The 20,000-nt window shown below is 26.5% G+C and overlaps 1 protein-coding gene across 3 annotated transcripts in view; it reads right to left on the bottom strand.

The window, feature by feature from the left end:
* LOC105845159 (fibrocystin-L) overlaps positions 1-20,000 on the bottom strand; it is a 133,944-nt gene that overhangs the window by 43,069 nt on the left and 70,875 nt on the right. For all 3 annotated transcript variants that reach the window (XM_065804117.1, XM_065804118.1, XM_065804119.1), the window contains 9 exons: positions 18,153-18,405; positions 16,095-18,074; positions 15,022-15,990; positions 11,383-11,626; positions 8,595-8,789; positions 5,009-6,955; positions 4,536-4,773; positions 4,174-4,344; positions 3,272-3,427 (listed from right to left, as the gene is read on the bottom strand). In XM_065804117.1, the coding sequence (XP_065660189.1) occupies positions 3,272-3,427; positions 4,174-4,344; positions 4,536-4,773; positions 5,009-6,955; positions 8,595-8,789; positions 11,383-11,626; positions 15,022-15,990; positions 16,095-18,074; positions 18,153-18,405 (6,153 nt within the window). The remainder of the gene's footprint in view (positions 1-3,271; positions 3,428-4,173; positions 4,345-4,535; positions 4,774-5,008; positions 6,956-8,594; positions 8,790-11,382; positions 11,627-15,021; positions 15,991-16,094; positions 18,075-18,152; positions 18,406-20,000) is intronic.

Below are 20,000 nucleotides of genomic sequence, written 5' to 3'. Positions count from 1 at the left end.
AATTATGCTTTACCCCGCAACTTACACCTATTCCATACTGCAGTAAAAAAGGATTCACTACAAATAGCCAAAACCCAACCACACCCAAATTTGTAAAACACTAATGTTTTTTTGATGATATGATATAAAAAGTGTCAATCTACTGCACAATATAAATAAAAATAATTAAATAAATCACTTACCATATCATTGGTAGAAAAAACTAAGCACAATAAATTAAAATTTAAATAAAAACGCCAGAAACAAAACTAAAACAACGAAAGTGTGCAAACAAAAAATACTAATAAATTTTCCCCGAAGACCATTTAAACCACATAGGTACTTCCAGCACCAAAGAACCAAAAACAATCAAATGGCAATATACCCTATTAAAAACCCTTTTAAAATTAAATAAAACGCAATAGAGTCTTCAAAAAACTCTAATGCTGTCATAGATACTTCATTCGAATTTTGTTAACCAATCTAAAGTGTAAGAAAATGAAACAACCCGCGCAACTTAAAATCATAACTAAAAATCAAGTAATATATGAAAGTTGAAAAATATATATATCGCCTGCAAAAATGTAAAGATATAAACATGTAGTGAAGGATATGAGAAATTCTCCAAATAATAATATAAGACAAAAATTGTGCATGTGAAAATTAAAACAAAGCTGAGTATTGAATGTAAGATAAAAAAGCATAAAAGTTCCTTGATAATGATATTAATATGAAAATCAGTGGATAAATAATATAACAAAAAATATTGTAATAAGATTAACTAAATATTAAAATAAGACCAGATAAATTTTAGCCAAATAAGTGGTTAAAAAATATTTTTGGGTGATATAACAATAATATAAGTCGTGATATAAAAACGATGTATGAAGCGTGAAATGTGAAATTTATAATTTTTTCTAGAATAGTTGACTTAGTTTACAAATTACAGGCTTAAAGACAACTGTTTATTTGCTTCAACAACAATCTCATAAATTTTTTAATTAACTTAACTTAACAAACCAAAAGAAAGTTTACTTTGTGTCCATGTAAAATAGTTATCTAAGGTTTGTAGAAAAAAACGTAGAACTGTAAAAAAGTAATTTGCAAAAAAGTAAAAGATTTGATATGAATAAAAAAGAAAGCTATTTAATACAGAGAGCATCTTGAAATGATAATTTAATTAATACTTGTAAAGGATTTATTACTAACTAGTAATGATGTTGTGATGAGCAACTCCTAAGTTGTTCTTAGCTATTAAGTCTTTTTAAACACAAGTAGAAAGTATCATTTTCAAGTAGAAAATATCATTTTACAAGTAACTGATGTTGTTAGAATAAAATTTGTAATACTTTTTGAGTTGCTGTAATTTATTATTTAAATTAAACAAAAACACGTTCCGACATTTTGGTTTAAATATGCGTTTACCAAATAAATTAGCAGCTAGAATATGAAAATAATTGAAAATAAAATTTTAAATAATTTTTAATATTTATTAAAATAAGCTTCTTATTTATTGTAGTTTATTACAAACATTTTCAAAATAAACTCGAATTTAATAACTAAATTTTAAACATAAATAAAACATTAGTTCAATTTCCAAAAACAAGGAATAAAGATAAAAATAATAGAATTATACATATTTAGTATTTGCGACCTTGCTTAAAATATTTTGTAAAATGATTAAAGATCAAAAATCAACAAAACAAAGCTTTTTGCTTTTATTCATATAATCATTTTGGAATTATCTTTCTTTTATTAAAACAATTATTACATGCATAGTTGAATGATATTGTCTAGTTAAAAAAGTTGTTGAATTATTCAGTTTCTAAATAAATCTTGCAAAAAGTTGTATTTATGTACTAACTTGGAAATACAAATGTTGACAAACAGGAGTGAGGACAAACACATTTGATCAAATACAAACACAAATATGTTAATTTTAGATTCACAATTACAAATGTATGTAATCGGCATACGCAAATATTTTTATTTTAGGTTAAGAAAAAAATTTATCTTAAACTTTAATTGACTTTGTTTTTAAATCTATAATTAGCTAGTTATTGTTCACATAAATAATACATAAAAAATAAATAACAAATACATTACAAATTAAATAATATAGTTGATTACTATTAAATACGAATACTTATTTGACCAAAACCTCACTGACAAACAAGGGGGTGCTAAGCATTGAATCAAGTTAAGTGGGGTACTTTCAGGAACATGTAGGTTTGAACTACTTACTTCTTGATAAAAAAGTAAGCGCTTCAACATTACACCACCACCCTATACTGTATAAACATATTATATTAGTAAAAATTATCAAAACTCTGTTATTGACACGGTTGTGAATGTAATCAAATTGATAGCAGAACTGAGATTGAAAGTTCAGGTATATTTTTGGTTTAAAAAGTTATCAAAGATTGATATTTTAAAACATAAATATTACATAATTAAAAAATTTTCATTCCTTATTTTACTTTTGTTGTAAAATTATAAAAAAAATGAAGGCAGTTGCTATGCTAACTAAACCCATTAGTAATAACAACAAAATAATTGTTTGCCATTTGACAACCATCCAAATTAACCCAAAAAGTTTTAAGAAATTTAGTATAAATAGGTAATTAAAATTTTCTTTGTACTTATTTAACCATTTATAAAAAAATACACCTTTTATAAAAAAAAATATTTTATTACAATTTTATTATTAGGTATTATGAAATAAAATGTAATAAAAAACCAAAAAAAATAAAGTTTTTTTGTCATCATCTTATTTAATGACTTTATGATATTTATTCTAAGCTTGATAAGTTTTTTGTGTCAACTTTTCAATAATTATGAAAGTTAAACTACACAAGTTTGAAATCAAAGATGTTACACAAAATTAATTTTTGACTAAAAATCAAAGATGTTACACAAAATTAATTTCTGACTAAAAATCAAAGATGTTACACAAAATTAATTTTTGACTAAAAATCAAAGATGTTACACAAAATTAATTTTTGACTAAAAATCAAAGATGTTACACAAAATTAATTTTTGACTAAAAATCAAAGATGTTACACAAAATTAATTTTTGACTAAAAATCAAATATGTTACACAAAATTAATTTTTGACTAAAAATCAAAGATGTTACACAAAATTAATTTTGTTTAACTTTTTTTTATAACTTTTATAATTAACTTATCTAATGTGAAATTACTAAAAAAATAAACAGTAATAATAAAACTTATAAGTAAGATATATGCGCTTTTTACCTATATAAACACATATAATATGTTTTAAACTTACTTTATTGTCAGCAACTATGCAATTTTTAACAACAATAGGCTGGTTAGGCCATGCATAAACACCATAATCTAAGTTTTTCCAGATTAAAAAGTCTTCTATCTTCCAACAGTATGCTGTGGAATCAAGAAAATGTACACCATGAAGTGTAGAATGGATCTGAAAGTTTAAATATATATATATATATATATATATATATATATATATATATATATATATATATATATATACTATATATATATATATATATATATATATATATATATATATATATATATATATATATATATATATATATATATATATATATATATATAGATAATTATATATATATATATATATATATATATAATAATAATAAAATATATTTATACATTATATATATTTTAAAACAAATATATACATTTCAAAACATAAATATTAAATACTTAATTATTTAAACTCTGGAAAAATAGGTTGTACTTTTACAAATATTACAAGTACTAATCTAAAGTAAATACCTACAACATTATAATAAAAATGACAATAATAGCAGCAATAATAATAATAATAAAAATAATAATAATAAAAATAATAATAATAAAAATAATAATAATAAAAATAATAATAATAATAATAATAATACTAATAATAATAATTATAACAATAAACATATTAATAATAACAAAAACAAAATAATTTTTTTATAAATAAAAAAATGCTTGATATTTTTATCATGTAATAATTTGAACTTTTGACTATAAATACAGATACATTAACTATAGCAGATACATAAAGCAGATACATTAACTTACAAATATATAAGAGATTACATACCATGTAGTATATGTACACAAATATTAACTCGGTAAAAATTTAGTTTTTTGTTTCAAATTTATCTAAAAAAAAGCTGATTATTGAATTACCTCATTATTATATATACGAGTTATTGCATTATTATCATTACAATCCACACCACGTGTTATTAGGCCATTCTTTTCGCTTCCAGCTATACTATTTCCATACATGGTATAGTTTACTGCATTATGCACTTGGATGGCCCCAGGCCATTTCATATCAAACTGGTATGCAGTAGTCTAAAACAATTAACAGTTTTTAACTTGTCTTGTTTGTTTAAGCTTTAAACTTCAAAAAAAAAAAAAAAAGAAACATACTCTTTAAAATACCAAACTCAAATAAGAATACCTGAACTTTACTTTTTATATATATGCAGTTTTCAAATTATAAACTAATTATTTCATGATTTTATAAAAGTTATGAAACTAACCATAAATGTTCCTTCAGCAAGTGATAATGTAACAAGATTATTTATAATGCCATTATTTCTTCCTTCTAGATCAATCCCAGGTCCTACGGTATGATGAATGACATTGTCTGATATAATTAAATTGTTTGTACCATACACACCGATCCCCATATTATAACCATCATGAAATGATGATCCTTTAACAAACGATGGATTTTCAGCAGTTACATCATCAATATTTAAAAATGCCAAAGCATATCTTAAAAAGATGTTTTCACAGTGTTTAAAAAAATTTTTAATTTATTTATTAGGTCTTATGTGACTAAAAACATTTTCCTAATGTGAAAGAAATAATCGTTAACAACCAAAATATACAAAGAAAACCACATTTTAATTGCAAATATTTAAGTTTTTTTGTATTTATATATCTTAAAATAACATTAATTTTAAAAGCATATTGACATATAAATAGTTTTCTAACACAATAAACTTACCTTGGATCATAAGAGTCTGCATAACCAAGTTGGCCACAACTTCTAAATTCAACTTCAGATATCATTGCATTACCATCAGATATAACTCCATCTTGAATATACTTCCCAACCAAAACTCGACATCCAAAACCATCATTTGTTAACGATCCTTTAGGTTCATCTGCGCCTTCAATTATGATATTTCGAGATAATAATCCAACTTTAGCACTCATGCTAAAACTTCTACCATTATAAGAATGCAAAGAAGCAGTATGAGTATACTGAGATGGTGTATCAACTTTGAATCTTCTTCCATCATCATAAACTGCAATAATAGTAAACTTTTCTGCTTGTCGAGGTTCAAATGTAGATGTTGTCACAACAATTACATCTCCAACAACCCAATCTGTTTTATCAATAACACTCAAAAACTGAGCATTTTTTTGCATTGTTTCATTTAAACGTGTCCAGTGCACTTTATGAGGGTTTCCGAACATTGATAAATTACCAAAAACTCCTAAAGCTTTGGAACCAAGATTAGGTCCATTTGGTAATGGAAGATCTTGTGTGGATTGATCACCCCATAAACTAATTAAAACAAACAAAGTAGATGGGAATGGTTCATCTGGACGACCAATTATTAATTGTCCCTGATCAGAAATAATAATTATATTTGCACGAATTGTATGATTTCTATTCATAGCAAGCTCAAGTGTTCCATATACATACAAACGAACCATTATAGGTATGTATGCATTCTTATCAACAATCACATATTGACCTGCGCGAATCATAACTGTATCATTATCTTTTGGTAAAGTGTTGTTGTAACCTCCATACTCTTTTGTAATGTTTTTCCAAGTTTGAATGTCGCTCCAATTTGTTGGTGCTTCAAAAACACCCTTTACTACAGGTGGAAGTGTTGGGACAATGCATTTATCAAAGTAACATCTGTAAACTTGTAAACCAATATGTTGGCTTAGAGGATTATTAGGGTCATCAGTAGCATCATTTTCAATTAGATATGTAACACTTTTAGAGCTGTTATCGTAAAACCAATTTCCATGTTTATAATAAGCAGCAACTGGAAACTTATTTGTGTTGTTAGTTGGTACATTTGTTGTTAAAAAGTAATCTGGTTCTTGCATAAAGTTATGAGAGAGATAAAGAAAGTTATTTAGTTGAAGTTCATAGATATCCATGCTGTAAGATATATTAACAAATTGAGTTGAATTAACAAATGAAAGCAAATACTTTTCACCTACTTCCAACAAGACTGTGTAACCTTCAGGATGAGTTTTAGATTTTTTACGCCATTGAACAACACCAATATTATCAGAAACAACAGAACGCTTTTTTCTTGTTTGATAATTTATTTGTCGAGTAAAAAGGGCACTCTTTTCATTTATAGAACTTGGTAACACTTGATTAAAAGCTACACGAACAAATTTTCCACTAGAACAAATTGCTCCAGGAACACCACCAAAAGACATAGAATCATCCTGAAAACATCGACTTGAATCTAAAATATTTGTGTAAGGAATAACTCCTCCACCTGCATACCCTGACAAAGTTCCATCCATATCACTCAGCCAAGTTGCTGATACAAAAGGGAAAGACACTTTATTTTCCACATTATTAAATGAAAGAGCCTTAACATGGACAATAGCTCCGCCATCCATAGGCTTGCAATGAGCACATGTTCCTAGTGCAACACAGTTTCTATCAAAATTTACAAACTTAACATTATTCACAGTAAGTCGATGAGAAAACGGAAGTTTTATGCCGCTTAATGTACACAGAGGTTGAATGGATGGATCTTGAATTTCTCGTTTTGCTGATAATTCTGAATGACCAACAATTAATGAATTATTTATCATGGGAAAACCCCAAGGCGGACTTCTGGAAGATGCATCAGCCCATTCAATACCTGCTTCATCATTATCAAGAATAACAAAATTCTGAAATCTAAAGATAAAATAAAAATAATTTGAAGTTTAAACTAAAAATAAAAAAAGCAACTTAAACAATTTTTTTTTCTATCTTCACATCTCCAAGGCCCAGAAGGCCACACCCAAGGAGGCTACTTTTATTGTGGTTACAGCCCTTTTTTAACTCTATAACTCTGAAACACAAACCTTGACAAACAAGGCCACTTTGCAGAAAAATAAGTTGAGTGCAGTACTAAAAAGAACATGGTAGAGATTGAACTTGGAGCTTCTTTCTCATGATGCAAGCTTTTAACTATACACCACTACTGAGTTTACCAGAAATCAGAAAGAGTTTACACTACCAGAAATACAATGTAATTACACCACCACTACCGCAATTAAAATTGGATAAAGTATCAAACTCATTTATTCAACATATAATTACATGAAAGTTGTTTTCAATCATTCTACAGTTTTCTATCATTTTTATTGTTGTTATTTTATTATTTTTATTATTTAGTACTAAATTTAAGCTATGGCTGCAAAACAATTGTAAACTTATTTTAATTCTTTTAATACATCTACAGTTCTCTTTCAATAACTATAAATAATCTTGTAACCACAATACTTTCAAGTTTCAAAGCCTGGGTTTAGTGTTTTTAATGCTGTGTTTTGACTGAATGCATCACCTAATTCATTAATAAATTTAATCATTTGTGAGCTAAGTAAAAGGTTCAGTACTTGGCTTCCTTAATTTTGTTCTCTGAAAACAATTTATAATATAAAATAAATTTAGTAATTATTTCTATTTTTTTCATGAAAGTTAGATATGTAGTATTTTTTTTAATCATTTGTGAGCTAAGTAAAAGGTTCAGTACTTGGCTTCCTTAATTTTGTTCTCTGAAAACAATTTATAATATAAGATAAATTTAGTAATTATTTCTATTTTTTTCATGAAAGTTAGATATGTAGTATTTTTTTTACAGTATCTATAGGTCTTGTAACAGATTTACTCTTTAACAGATTAATTTTTTTCTTATAACAGAATTACTTTTCTTAATAAAAACAGTTAAGATTACAATGCTTTGTCTGATTTTGAATCAACTATCTGAATCTACATTGATTTTTCTTAATGTGTTAGGAATTTTAGGTATTAAAAAAACATTTTATTATTTTTTATCTATTTACTGAGATTTATTATTTTATTATAACAAAAGAAAAAACAAAACAAAAAACCAAAATTGATTATCAGAACCTGACTACTAGCAAAGAGTTTCAAACTGCCTTAAATCTAAGGCTTATTCTTTAAAGGGAAAATGAACATCACCTTTTAAAAGATAAAATTGTTAGGGGTAAATTTAAACTACCAAGGTCCTTAATTTCAAAGATGCTCCAAGTCTCAAAAAAATTTTTATTAGAAACATTCGTAACAAAATTTTTCTTCTAGCCTTAAATGTTTTGTTTCATTTAACTATAATTTAAATAGTGCATTTATTTCAAGTTGCTTAGTTATGAAAAATGGCTGCACCAATTAGATTCTTAAATACTTCTTTTGATATAAAAATTCAAAATTAAAAATAAAAAACATTAAAACTTTAAATTTAACAATTAAAAAAGTAAAAATCATGAATAAATATAAATATCCTTAAATAAACATGGTCAAAAAAAAATATTACCGAATCGCCCCACACTCTACACATTCAGCTCCTTTTTGATTATTCCATGTGAGAAAGTCATAAAAATTTGCAGGTTCGTGACTGTTATCATTGCAACCACCAGTTTTGCTTGGATGATAAGTAGGAAATATCCATAAGCCAAAACGACCCATAGTGTGAGCACTATTATTTTTAAACTCACGAAGAGGAACCTTTCTATCCAAAACAAAAACAAACAAAAAAAACTCAAAAAGGGAATATTAACTTTAGCCAAGTACTAATATTTCCTTTCAAGCTTAAATAAATAAAGAAATTTCATTTAAATAAATTATATAACAATAATCTGACCAACAGGGTGGTCAGTTCCAGATGGTAAAGTTATTCAGGAACATTTCTTAGGTATTTCCTACTCCTTTACATATTTGCTTTAAATAACTGATCAAATTAATATGTAAAAATATTCATTGAAAAATTATATCGAAACAGATCAAACAAATGTGTATAAATAAATTAGTATGTATTATACTTGTATACATGGATGTATGGATACTAAAATGCAATTTACATTGCTTTAATCATCAACAAAAATAACAAATCTAACTGGAGTTTTTATGGAACATCTTTTCCCTGCTAAACTATTCTAACCTTTTTTTTTCACCTTAAAAGGTATCAGTTTATCAGCAATTCTCAAAAAATACCAAAAGCTTTTGTAACCTCAAATAGGTGAAGCTAGGCATTAAAATAACTCACATTTATATTTATACAAATTTTTTATTTACATTTGTTGTTCTATTTTTTAAGTTTTTTATTTAAATTCTATTTCTATATATTTAACTATTCCATTTAACCAATATGGTAGTGTCATTATGTAGGTAAATTTTTTTTATTCTAAAAAAAAAAAATGTTTTTGTGGTGATTTGGTGTAAATATTTTAAAAGTTTTTTATATAAAACATTTCATAAACTTAAAATCAAAGTGCATTTCAAATTTCAAAGTGGACTTATAAGCACGAGTACACAACAATATACTATAGCATATACATTTGTTGACTTTTTTGGATAGTTTTTCCAATACAGCATTTTCAAAAAACGAAGAAAAAATGAATAAAAACTAAAGATTGCTCCCCCAGTTCAAACCTTAGTCATGTAGCAGCATTATTTACATGTTCTATCTATTTAGTCAGTCAATGTATATATATATATATATATATATATATATATATATATATATATATATATATATATATATATATATATATATATATATATATATATATATATATATATATATGTGTGTATAATATATTTAATTTGAATTTTTTTTTAATTTGAAATTTTCTTTAGTTTAAAATATATACATATATATAAATTAGTTAAAAAAAATTATTTCTAATTCAAATTTTAAAAATAAATGATTGGTGTTCTACAACTCCACTACACAATCACATCAAAAGTTTCATTTCAAATTGTATGAAAAGAAAGAAAATATAAAATAGAACCTTCAACTTCAACTCAAGATTGTTTAAAAGATAGCATGTTGATTGTTAAGAAAATGTGTGAAATGAAAAAAAAAAGTCTATCGAAGTTATTCATTTGTATTTTCATTCTAAAGTTTCAATCAAAATTTCATCAAAAAGATATACAATATTAATGATGAAAAGTTAAAGCAAATACATAGCTATGATGATTGCATTAGACTACTAACCAATTGTATTAGTCGTACTAAATGGTTGGTTATCATATACTGCTAAAAAAATTTATTAGCACCACCAGCATCTTCTGCATTTTTGGAGAGATTATTTTCTGAGTTAGGAAATATTTATGAGAAAAAGCAATCTAAGCTGTTACCTCAATGCAGAGAAATGTCATTGTTTATACATATTAATGCGAATAAATTCATAAATGAGTGATAAAACCTGTATTTCTTGTGTACCATTTGTTTGAAGTATATAAATTGAACATATTGTTTTTGAACCAACTTTTGAATCAATATTGGATTATTTTATAAGATTAACACTTAAGAATTTGTGTTCTAGGTTCTCTCTTTATGTTAATTACCAAATGTTTTTTTAAACTATGTGTCTTTAAGGCTGCAGCAATAGTTCAAACAAGTTTTTTTCTTATTATTGATTAATATAAAATAACCTACTAGATTATTTTATTATTTAACTGGATACTGGATAATATCCCCACTTGGCCTAGATATTTGACCAGATATTCTATACAGGACATAAACCAAAATGTTTTCAAAAGACAAGACTACAAAAATCTTTGTTAGTTATATGTTTACTACCTTGGACATAGACATGTTCCTGCTATAGAATTTCATCAGCCAGAAACTTACCATCAAGCAAGGTTTATGGCAGATGTAATTTATTTGGTTACATTAGAAATGACAAAGAACATCTCAAACATAATGAATGAAACAGAGGAAAATGGTTCAGACAGCTTTTTTATTTATATCTCTGACATACTGTCCTTGGTTCTTCAAAAGCTCTTTGAGTATTAAAGTACCAGTTAATGATTTAGCAACTTTCAAGGACGTGTTTGATTTAAAAAAAGAATATTCTGAGTTTTCTCAATCACTACTGAACAGCATGCAAAATCATACCTGATAATCAAGTCAACAGCTTGTTACATTGGCTTCAGCTGATGATGATTTTGAGAAAAATAAGAAGAAGAATACACTCAACATACATAATATTATAGTATGTCTGTAACATTTTGTTTTAGTTGTAATAGTATGTCTGTAAAATTTTGTTTTAGTTTGTTTTAAAATAAAATTATAACAATTAAAATTAAAAAAAAACCTTGGGCAAACTGTATCTGTATAAGAAGGACCATCTGGATGTTCAAACATTTGGTACCAAAATCCTAAATGACTTCCACCTGCTGCTGCATTATGAGAAACTGTATTGTTAGCATTGGTTACCCAGTATGCAGCTGGGGTGACATCTACATTTAGTGTGGAACTTGATGGTTTTACAAATATTGCAAGGTTGTACTGGATTACATTTCCTACTTCAATTCCGTCTTCCATAAAGTATGCATTACCTAGAATTACATTTAAGAATTATTTTTAAAATCTTAAAAAACTTTATTTTAACATGGGTCAGGGGGGTCATCAGAATGGGTCTTGGGAAAAATATCAGTTTTGCTGTGTCTAATAACATCTGTCCAACAACATCTGTAAACACAATGAGGTATAACAACAACCGCTCAAAAATATTTACATATAAATAGACTGAGGTATAATAACATCTGTCCAAGAACATTTAAAATTTCCTTGATGTTTAAAAACATCTGTGTAAAAAATATATAAGTATTACAGATGTAGTTACATCTTTTCAATTATTCAAGTATAACGGCAATCTGTGCCACTACATCTGGTATTTTACAGATATAGCTACATCTTTTTAATAATGTTAAGAATAAAAACATCTGTACAACTACATCTGTGGATTCGACAGATGCAGTTACATCTTTACAATTATATTAAGAATTTTTCAGATGTAGTTATAACAGGAAAAAATTATTATATAATAATGCATTATTTTAATCAGATGTAGTTACATATATGATTTTTTTCAAATGCATTTACATCTGGAGAAAATTCTTCCAAGGCGTTGTTATGGGTCATTAAATTTCCAGATAATTTTGGACAGATGTTGTTGGAGTAAAAAAAAATACATATGATCTTGGACAAAAGTGAATGGATGATCTTGGACTACTCTACAGATGTTGATAGACAGATGTAGTGATCACTTACCTCATTAACAATGAATTATCAAGGTAAATAAAATCTTACACATAATTAAAAAAAAATTACAAGCACAGCAGTTAAGTGGCTACCTTCCGCATATTCAAAAAAGTAAACAAAATAAAGTCTTAAACTTAGTTTTAACAAACTCCCCAATATCAATACCAGTTTTGCCATTTAAAGAGTTACTAATTAATGCTTCTGTAATCAAAAAGCTATATAGACCTTTCAATCAGGGTTTTTGAGTAAAGTCTTACCTAACAAAAAAAAATTTGTTAAGTTAGACTTTGGAAAAAAAAAATACGCAATACTTTTTATTATCTTATTTAAAAGAAAAAAAAAAATTGTGGGAAATCAATTCATAGAAGTAATTGTGGAATATATATATTTCAATTCTTGTTTAAATTAAATTAGAGTAGGTTTGTTTTAATAAAATTGTATATTTCTTTTATTGTTTTTAATGAAAGTGAATAATTATATATTATTAGTATTTTTAATGAAAGTGTATGTTTCTTATATAGATTTGGCTTATAGATTTTGAGTACAAAGCTAATAGTAGGTTGAATTATTAAAAGTATTACAAAATTACAAAATTTGCATGCGACCTGTAAAAAATAAAACTGCATCCTTTTCAAAGTTATTCATGTAGCAACTTTGTAGTACTTAGTGATAACTCTTCCTGATAAAGGTTCAACAAGTGAAATTTCATTTAATGACTATTTAAAGCCCTTAAACAATTTATATCATAAGGATGAGTTGTCATCTAATTTATCTCCTGGCAAGTTTGAAAGAGCATTTAAATCTATTAGAAAAATAAATCAACTGGGGCAGACGGAATAAATAGTAATAGAATAATAAATTGTTGTAAAAGTATAAAGGATATTTTAATTAAAGTTTTCAAATCATCTTTTGATCAAGGAGATTTTCTAGACCAATTGAAAACAGCTTAAGTTATTCCAATATACAAAAATGGAGAAAAAACAAATGTTAGTAACAATCACCCCATTTCAATCTTTCTGATATTCTCAAAAATTTTAAAAAGAGCAGTTTATAGTAGAACATATAAATATCTTGATTACAATAAACTGTTATACAATAATCAGTTTGGTTTTAAAAAGAATGGTTCAACGAAACACTCAATTATTTAATTGAGTACTGAGTATTGAATGTACTGAAAATCTTTTGCTCCTCCTCCATAAAGATCAGCTAACTATAGACATTTTTGTTGACCTTTCTAAAGCTTTTGATACTGTAAATCATAATACTTTGCTTCAAAAACTTAAATACAACAACATAAAAAATAATCTGTTAAAATGATATCAAAGTTACCTAACAAAGCTGAAGCAATACCTTCTGCACAATGATGGATGCTGTAATGAAATGACTGAAATAATATGTGGTGTTCAACAGGGTTTTATATTAGGACCCCTTTTATTTTTAATCTATATAAATGACCTTAACATGGCACCAGAACTAAATATTACATCTGAAAATGATACAAATTTATTATCTTTATTGTTAATAAAGATCTTAAACATATATCAAATTGGTTTAAATGCATAAATTAACCATGAACGTTAAGAAATCAAAGTATATTCTGTTTCACTCTTTATGAAAAAAATTCCTAATGCCAAAAATTTTAACTAAATTATTAAAAGACAAAGTGGAAATGAAAAAGTATTGCCAATAAAGTTTTTAGGAGTTTATTTAGATGAAAATGTTACATGGAAACCATGGAAACCACATTTACCAACATCAGCTTTAAAATTGATAAAAGTATTGGAATTTTATTTAAAACCAGAAATTATTTAAACAAAAAAAACCTAATGCAAATTTACTACTCACTTATACATAGTTATCTTAACTATGCAAATATTCCTTAGGGAAGTACTTGCAAAAGCAAATTATGACTACTTTATCATTGGCAAAAACACACCGTTTCACTTGCTTTGTGCATACAAAAATGTTATTTAAAGACATTAAAGTTCTTAACATATATGAACTAAATGTTTATAAAGTTCTATGTTTTAAAAAAAAACTAAAAGAATTCATATAAACATATTCATATATTTTTAGTAGTATATAATATTACTTTAGGAATTGGAAAAAGGTATTTAAGTTATTTTGTGCCATTCTTTACATCTTAATGGCTAGTCTTTATTTCTTTTAACTGTGCAAAATGTGTATGCAAAATGTAATTGATAAAAACTAACATATATATATATATATATATATATATATATATATATATATATATATATATATATATATATATATATATATGTATATATATATATATATATATACATATATATATATATATATATATATATATATATATATATATATATATATATATATATATATATATATATATATATATATATATATATGAATACATATATCAAATATATATAAAGATTGTGAAGTTAGAGCTCTTTCAATTTTTTTTTCTTAATATGTTGTGTACTCCTTTCATCCATCAAACCACTGAGTCTTCATAACCGCTGTGGTTGCTGGTTTCAAAATCATAATGGCTATAGAGTTTGAAAACTTAACTCACACACATTTATCAACATTGAGAACTCAAAACTTATTTAAACATTCTACTAATGGAACTACACCTAACTACAAATTGTTAATCATATGTTTAAAAATCTTTAAAAATATATAAATTAAATAATAGTACCTAGGATATCATAGATAACATTTCTCTCCACAACTAAGTTATTAACATGATGCATTGTTACAGCTCGGTTAAAACTTCGATGGATAGCACAACCTTTAACATAAGAACCACTCACATCTCCTTCCATATGGAAATGAATTGGATAACGACCTAAACGAAAAGCTTGACCTGCATTGGTAACTTCAATATAATGAAAGTGGGCAACAGCTGTTCCTTCACTCATTTTATTTGAATGTACCATAATTTGAACTCCAAACTGATCACTGCCACGCTCTTCGCCAAATCGACCATCAAAACAAGTTTGTGCTGCAAACTGTCCTGGGTCAAAATCAATTGGACAATTTAAAATTACATCATTCCATTGTTCATTTTCTGAACCACGAACAATGACATTTCGAGATAGTAAACCAACTTCAGCGCTAGTTTCTATATACCTTCCTTCAATAAACTGTGTAATCGAAATATGCATGTACTTCAAAGGTGGGTCAAAAGATACAAATTTACCATTAACTCCTGTTATTGTAAGTACCTCATTCTCTCTAATACTTCTTCCTGTAGCAGCAATGACAATAACATCTCCTACTTTCCAATCAGGTACTTCAAAAATAAGTTCCATCTCAACATCATTAGGATTCACAGTTTTTGCAATTCGACTCCATGTGTTCATAATGTGCTTTCCATATAATCCTAGGTAACCTTGTCGCAAACTTAATGATTTTGCACCATAAACAGGTAGCTCTATAGATCTAACATGTCCGTGAAGTTCAATAATAGCTTTATGTTGAAATGGCTTGTCTTCAGAACCAACTAAAAATGTGCCACCTTCAACTATTAAAATATTTTCAGCATGTAGTTCAATGTCTTTTTCATCAAAAATTAAAGTGCCACCTTTAATTAGCAATACTTTAAGTACTGGAGTACTTACATCAAGCAACATAGTTTGATTTTTTTCAATGATAACATAGTCACCTAAGATATTAAAACAATAAAAATAACAAAATAAAAATAAAAAACAAAAAATGTAACAATAAATTTCAAAAAGATTTTTATTTTTAATTCAAAGCTAATCTAACCTTTAACAGGAGGATCATTTCCTCCCCATGTAAATTTTGAACTCCAAACATCAATATATGAAAAAGAGACACTGCCAAATAAACTTAAACCATTTTTAGTGCTAAAAACTTCAACTGCTGCATTTTGTACTGTTTTATTAGATGGGCCAGAACGACAAATAATTTGAGAGCTTGACACAGAGTTTATTTGACAAGCAACACCAGCAATGTTTACCTGTGAACTTAGATCAAAGTTAGTTCCTGATATAGTCAAGTTTACTCCACCACCAGTTCCTCCTCGCGTAGGTAAAATACTAGTTAATGATGATGTAAGTGATGCCTTATAAACATACTTTTGACCGAATGTAAAGTTAAAACCTTGAACACTTACCATAATGCTACACTCTGTTGTTGGGGAATTAGACTGGGTATATGGAGGTATTCTGCAGTTCAACAACTGAGTTGAAATAACATTAGTTTGGGCACATTGATTGTTACATATATACACGCTAGTTGCATTGCTAAATCCATTACCAGAAATATCAACATAATGACCGCCTCCATAACCACTTTCTAAAAGACTTACACTTAAAACTGCTAAATTGTACGTAAACTGAACTTGATTAGACAATCCAAGTAAAGGAATTACGAGTGCAACAGACACTGGGCCTGCAGCATTCATTGGCAAAATAAATTTTACAGATGCAGATCCAGATGCTACATTAATATTTGTAATGTTTGCACTATTTCCTTCTACTAAAACTGTTAAACTATCAAATGATACTGCTTTAAAATCTATAGTAACTTCATCTCCTGTATTTCCAGAATTGGGTAAAATATTTGTTATTGAGGGAGTCGATGAGGAAGCATATATAAATGATCCAAACACAAGTCTTTTACCACTGCAATGCAATGATACTGATACAGTTGAAGCCGTATGGGGAGGAGTTGTAACAACAACCTCATCAACTGTATTTTTTTGAACTGTTGCATCAACGGTATCAAACTTCACCTGCATATTTGTGCAAAAGCCATTTCCTTTAATTACAGCAGTTGTTTTTCCATATGTGCTGCCACTAGTTGGCATAATACTATTAAACATGGCTAGACTAGTAACCCTAAGATTAGCTGCGTTTAATGAATTTCCATAGTCTGAATTAAAAACATTCACACTATGAACACCTGCTGGTAAACTGACAATACATGTTATTGTTTGTGTATCATATTGAGTAGTTAAACTAATAATGTTACAGTTTGAAGGGCCGATCTGAACAAGAACTTTTGATTCATTACCAAATTTTTTACCTAAAATTTGAATTGATGAACTAGAAGTTTGGATAGTAGCAGGTGCAATAGATATTATCTCTGGAGTACTACTCAATTGATAGTCAAAGCTAAGAGAAGGTTTATCAAAACAATTAGACTCAGAATCATCACAAACAGAAATCACAGCACTTGATTGCTGAGATGATATTGATGGCATGACGCATACAAAGTTGTAGAAGGACTGAGACACCAAGCTACAACTTAGAGATTTATTGAAATTAATATAAACGTGTGTGGTAGGTAAGTTCAAGTTGAAACCAGTGATATTAACTGTTGTGCCACCAGCAATTGAACCAGACTCTGGACTTACATTTTTAGTTTCAGGAAAACAAACAACTGATTGGTCTGATACCTGTGCTATATCAATATTTACATTACCAAAATCTGCAACATATAATGTTATAGGTAATCTTGTAGCTGTTGGTCGAGTAGGATTTCTATTTAGATCACAATAAATCTCTATAAAATTAGCAGAAGTTACCGCACACAAAAAATCTCCAAACTTAACGATGTTATTCTCAGCAATAGGGCTAAATCCAACACCTATAATATGAATACTTGAACATGAAGCAACATTATTGATTCCTACTACTTCTACACTTGAAGTTGGGGTTAAGAAATCGTTTGAGAAAATATCTCTTTTTTGTCGACCAGAAGATAATTGGATAACAATACCTATAATATGTATAAGTTTTGCAAAAGTAGTTTTGAAAAACTAAATGTTTAAAAAAAAAAAATTTTTTTTAATTTTACCTTTGATTGATAACAGTATATTACTTTTCAGTTGTGGCAATGGTGAAACTACAACAATTCCTTTGAATTCGTCATTTTTATTCTTAATAAATTTTCCACTTGAGAAAACAAATGTTCCAATAGTAGAATAAGTTACAGTGCAACTACCGGAGTATCCACCAAGACAAAGAGGCTCTGCATTTTCTGGTTTGCCAATCGGGTATCTTATAATTGAGATAAAATATTTTGAGTCAGGGTTTGACTTCCATGAAAACTAAATGACAAATAATTCCATATAATAAATATATATTACTTTTAACTACAACATTTTGCAATTATACATATATATTTATGTATATATATATATATATATATATATATATATATATACATATATATATTATATATATATATATATATTTATATATATATATATATATATATATATATATATATATATATATATATATATATATATATGTAAATTATGTTAGTGTATTTTACAAATAGAGTGCTCAATGTTCTTAAAGAACAGAGCAATAATAAATTAGTAAAAAACACTTAGAAAAAAAGGTTAGATAAGTGTTTTTTACTAATTTATATATATAGATATATATATATATATATATATATATATATATATATATATATATATATATATATATATATATATATATATATATATATATATATATATATATATATATGTAAATTATGTTAGTGTATTTTACAAATAGAGTGCTCAATGTTCTTAAAGAACAGAGCAATAATAAATTAGTAAAAAACGCATATCTAACTTTTTTCTTCAACTTGAAGTTTCACCATTGCTGGATCATCAGAAAGATTTACTAAATCTCAAAATAAAAATTCAATTTGAAGAAAAAAAATATTTTACATGAAGTTATAAATTATTATAAAAAAATTTTAATTACTACACTTTTTTTGGTTAACAGGAAGTTACAGAAAGTAATTATTGAATAAATTTCTTTGGAATGGGGAGAGTTTAATTTGGTCATTTGTTTTTATAACTTTTTAAGAGGTATTTATTTTCATGCCTACATTTAGAAATTAATTCAGATTTTTTATTTAATAAATTTACCTGATTTAAATGAGTAATTATTTCAAATTTTTCTTGCAAACATAGCATACATTTTTTGGAAATGTTAATGTAGGCAGGGGCAGATTTTAGAATAGACCATTGTAAATTAAAATTTTTATTTTTTTCTTTTGAATCCCAAATATATTTTGACAGCATAGTCTCTTTTGAATATTTTTTGTATTTAAACGATTGTTTGTGTTTGGCATAACGTTTTTTCCATTCCCCCTCAGTTAAGCCAATATATTGTTTATCGGGGTTATTTTGTGAGGAAACAATGCACTTGTACATTACATTTTTCGAAAGGCATTTTCCATTTAGAGGGCAATCTATTTTTTGTTTACAATTACAATAATCAGTATTTTTTTTATTTTATATGTTCATTTTTATTAATTATTGCCTTTAATAGTTGTGGCCTTTAAAAACATTTTCATTAGAAGAGTTTTGGTTTGGCCTATCGTTAATTGAAATTGGAATTAGTTTTAGAATTTAAGGGGGATGGTTTAAATTCACATTAATATACAATAATTTGTAATTAGGCTTTTTGTAGGGCTTATAGGAACTTTCTGAGAGGTTAAATGTGGCATCAAAAAAATTCACTATTTTTAAATTTATGTTTATTTCAATTTGGAAGCCAATGTTTTTAAAAACTTTAATAATATCTTTTCTAATTTTATCGAGTTGTGGCCCTGATTTTTTATGCATTATTATTAATTATTATTTCAATTAACAATAAGCTAAACCAAAACTCTTCTAATGAAAATATTTTTAAC

Source organism: Hydra vulgaris, chromosome 08 (genome assembly GCF_038396675.1).
Source record: "Hydra vulgaris chromosome 08, alternate assembly HydraT2T_AEP".
In the NCBI taxonomy this organism is placed as follows: Eukaryota; Metazoa; Cnidaria; class Hydrozoa; order Anthoathecata; family Hydridae; genus Hydra; species Hydra vulgaris.
This window is presented reverse-complemented; position numbering and strand designations above follow the sequence as displayed.